Source organism: Tasmannia lanceolata, unplaced genomic scaffold, assembly GCF_043159265.1.
Source record: "Tasmannia lanceolata isolate RefF3 unplaced genomic scaffold, GAP_Taslan_0.1 ptg000006l, whole genome shotgun sequence".
In the NCBI taxonomy this organism is placed as follows: domain Eukaryota; kingdom Viridiplantae; phylum Streptophyta; class Magnoliopsida; order Canellales; family Winteraceae; genus Tasmannia; species Tasmannia lanceolata.
Window position 1 is genome coordinate 45,267,764 of NW_027518683.1, and position 4,287 is coordinate 45,272,050.

At 38.4% G+C, this 4,287-nt stretch overlaps 1 protein-coding gene across 1 annotated transcript; it reads left to right on the forward strand.

Annotated features, from left to right (window-relative positions):
* Positions 1-3,449: 3,449 nt before the first annotated feature.
* Positions 3,450-4,127, forward strand: LOC143879084 (uncharacterized). The gene has a single exon (XM_077381274.1). It carries the CDS (start codon positions 3,450-3,452, stop codon positions 4,125-4,127), a length of 678 nt encoding a protein of 225 aa, XP_077237389.1.
* Positions 4,128-4,287: the final 160 nt, after the last annotated feature.

A 4,287-nucleotide genomic window follows, 5' to 3' on the forward strand; every position in this document is an offset into this window, starting at 1 on the left:
AGGGCTAATGCTAAAAACTCAGGGATATTTTGTGATCTTTGGAAACTTCAGAAACATGGGTATGGGGATCGAGGCTCATGATTCCAGGGTTCAAATATTGATTTCGGGACTCGGAATTCAGGAATTTTATTCAATTTCGAGGAAAAGGGGCCGGTCAAAATGGGGTGTCTACAGTGGGAACCACTACCAGAAGGACACACCGCAACCACTTTCATTAACTCATTGGTTAAGCGGGTCACTCCACAACCACTATCATTAATGAGTAGTTGCGCTTCACCGACGAAAATAATAATTAAATAATATTAATCATCCTGTTACTATTCAAGCAGCCTTTACTATTCATTTATTTATACCTTTACTATTCCTATATTTTTGTAAAAGCATTTAAGAGAGTAGTTGTGAATTTAAGACTGTAGTTTAAAAAAATACCTATAAATAGAGAAAGAGAAGAAGAAAAAAAAGAGAGAGAGAGAGAGAAAAGAGAACGAGAGAGAAGAAAGAGTAAGAGAGAGAGGGAAAAAGAGAGAGCGGAGAAGGAAAAGGAAATCCACTTCATCACTACCAAGGTAAGTCTTTCATATATATAGTTAAAGTATTTATTATGGGTAATATGGTTGGTTCTACCACCTATGTAAATATTAGGATAAAGCATGCATAAGAGGCGATAACTCACTATAGATTATGCAAGTTTTATCATCTTATTTGAACGGTAAAATGCTAGCATAGTAACTGTAAAGTAAACTTTAATCAAAGAAAGGCGAACTGCTGAGCATAGTAGCCCATCTTATTTGAACGGTGAAATGCTAGCATAGTAACCGTAAAGTAAACTTTAATCAAAGAAAGGCGAACTGCTGAGCATAGTAGCCAAGAAATAAACTAAATCAAAGAATGGTGAACTGCTGAGCATAGTAACCTGTGGGGTCCACATGAATAGTAACATGTGGGGTCCATATGAATAGTGCATGCTGGGCCCCATGATCTTAAAAATTTAATAGAAAGAACACTGAACATAGGGAACATTATTTTGGACATAGATGGACATTACCTGGACAGAAAGGACACTGCCTTAAAACATGAATTTGATAAAATTAGAATATATTTACAGGTTATCCACTCCAAGGTGTAAGCTCAAACAAACCTGTGACCGGAAAACTATATGTAAGGGTTTTCTTCCATTGATTCTCTTTTGCTATATGTAAGGGTTTTCTTCCATTGATTCTCTTTTGCTATATGTAAGAGTTTTCTCCATTGATTCTCTTTTGATATACTGGATGTGAATATTTCATATTCTTTGATTCTCTTTATACGCAATTGCTATAAGAGTTTCTATCCTTCTAAGATCCACAACTGATGAGAATCCAAGGGGGATCCTTTCTTTCACACCCCATTCCTTTCAAATAAATGATTTTACTGATAAAGTTATAATTCTATTTTGTATCCTCGAAACTTGTTTCTGTGAGATATGTTTATATTTAGAGTTTATCTTGTGATACCCTAATTCTGAATATGGACTGAGTTATGATATGATGACGGGTGGACGCGGTATAGTCCTCCATGTGCACGTGGGTAAAGCCGACTCTAGAGAGTGTAAATCTAGAGGATTATGAGCCGAAGTATGGCTATGAATGGGCCGAGATACGGCTATGAATGAAAGCATCTATGCTTAATGAAGTCTATATATATAATTCTTGATATCAAGTTCTGTAAGTTTTCTCTATACGTTTGGAAAGTATGTTGTGCTTATTCTTTCTTTTCATGTTTATAATGTGAGATGTCCTTATCTGCAAAATATCATGTTCTTATGAGCTTGACAATTCTACATCACTTGTTGTTTATACCCTACTGGGCTATTTGAACTCACCCCTTTTTTTTCTTGTTTTATTGTTCCAACCCCCAGGTGAAGTATAGATGAAAGATGAGGAATGCTAGAGTTGAATGCAGAACTGTTCTAAATGACAAATATATTTTAGATATGTATCAACTATGTCTTGAATTAAGATGTAATAAGTTAGACCTAATTTCTGTAAACCCTCTAAACGTAGTTGTTGTATTTGAGATCTTGGGAATAATGAAAGTTTTTGAGAAAGATGATGTAATATTCTTCTACGCACCGAGTTGGTATTTCCAAACAAAACAAAAATCCGGGGCGTTACATTTGGTATCAGAGCGAAGTTTAGTCGGTTTTGAAAATTAGGATTCAAAAAGATAGGATTAGAATTTACCCTATCTAAATGTTAAGTTAGAATATGTTAACTATACCGCTAGTCGTTGGTTAATATAGAACTTATGTGCTATTTATGACTTCTGTGATACTTCTGTATATAAATGCTTTTAAATATGAGTTATAATTTAGATTACTAATGTGATACTATGATATGAAGATGGCGAAGAATCAGGAACAGATTTTTGCAATCGAGGCTAAGGCAAGGAGGGGACGTGGCAAGCCACGCAGAGAAAGGCAAGCAAGAAACGAACAACCTACAGCCAACGCTAGAAACAACAACGCAGGAAATGATGCCATTGCCACTGCATTGGCACAGCTAGCCCAAGCAATGACAGCAAACATGAACCAACAGCCCATCTGCTCCACTTCAAAACGAAGGAGCTATACTGGAACAGTTTATAAGGCAACATCCTGCTGCCTTCTCGGGAACTACAGATCCCTTAGAAGCTGAAAGATGGATTCACTCCATCGAAAAGATCTTTTCGGTGATTGACTGCACCAGCCAACAACGTGTGAGATTGGCGACGTATAGATTGGACGGTGACGCGGATCAGTGGTGGAATTTAGTCCGAAATACAAAAACCGAAGAAGAAATGAACGCAATGTGTTGGAATGAATTCAAAAGAATCTTCCTCAAAAAATACTTTCCACAACCACTAAAAGCTCAGCTAGTGAGAGAATTTATTTCATTAAAGTAAGAAGAGGGAGAGACAGTCTCCCAATATGAAGCAAAATTCACAAGACTGGCTCGATATGCAACCCACCTAGTGACTGACGTTCAAAGTAAGGTGGACAAATTCCAATACGGATTAAAACCTAGTGTCAGGCGAGCATTAGCAACTTTAGATTTTCAAAGCTACGAAGCCGTGGTGAGATGTGCTTTGAAAGTGGAAATTGAACATTTGGACTTTCAGCAGTCCAAAAACAAGTTGACCGGCGTAAAGAGAACGAATGAAAGCCAACCAGGAGGATCTGGAACAAAGAGGCCTAATGTCAAGGAAGCAGGAGATCAGCAACATTGCTCAAATGTGGAAAGAGACATGGAGGTGTCTGTTACGTGGGGACACGAAAATGCTTCCAATGCGGAATGGAAGGACATGTGGCAAAGGACTGCAAGACGGTCCCAAAACGGGAACAAAATCCAACTTTGACTCGGAACAGTCAGCCAACCCTCAAGCAGACTCTGAATGCTCACCCAGATATCAAGTGTTTCAATTGTAACGAAATGGGACACTATTCAAATCAATGCACCAAGCCTAGAGCAGTAGGAGGAGGTCAACAACAACAACAACAGCCAAGGGGACAGGCCCGTACTTTTGCTATCACAACTGTTGAAGTGGAGGCGACGAATGATGTAGTGACAGGTACTTTGTCTGTAAGTTCGAAGAATGCACATATATTATTTGATTCTGGCTCTACGCATTCTTTCGTTTCACCAAAGTTTGCCAAGCATTTGAGCATACCACTTCAGAAGTTAGATCTTGAACTTTCTGTTAAAACGCCTGGTGGAAATTCTCTAGTTACATCAGGAGTTTATCGAGCATGCTCTGTTGATATTTGTGGTAGAAACTTATCGGTAGATCTTATCTCCTTACCTATTTTAGAATTCGATGTTATATTAGGAATGGATTGGTTGACTTTAAACCATGCCAACATAGACTGTTACAGGAAAGAAGTCAGGTTTACTATTCCTGATCAACCCCAACTTGTATATAAAAGCCTTGACAGAAACAAAACTCCAGCACTAATATCATCGTTGCAGGCAAGACGATTATTAAAACAGGGCTGTGAAAGATATCTCGCTCAAGTTCAAGTTGTGGACACGAGTAAAAAGAAGATGAAATTAGAGGACGTGCCTATTGTGCAAAAGTACGTGGATGTATTCCCTGACGATCTACCATGAGCCCCACCGAATCGAGAACTGGAGTTCTCTATCGAGCTAGTATCGGGAGCAAATCCAATATCCAAAAGACCGTATCGAATGGCGCCGATAGAATTGGAGGAACTAAAGAAGCAACTGCAAGAACTATTAGACAAAGGATTCATCCGGCCCAGTGTATCAC

Coding starts and splice junctions, on each gene's coding strand:
- LOC143879084 (XM_077381274.1), top strand. CDS start 3,450: ATGGGACACTATTCAAATCAATGCACCAAGCCTAGAGCAGTAGGAGGA.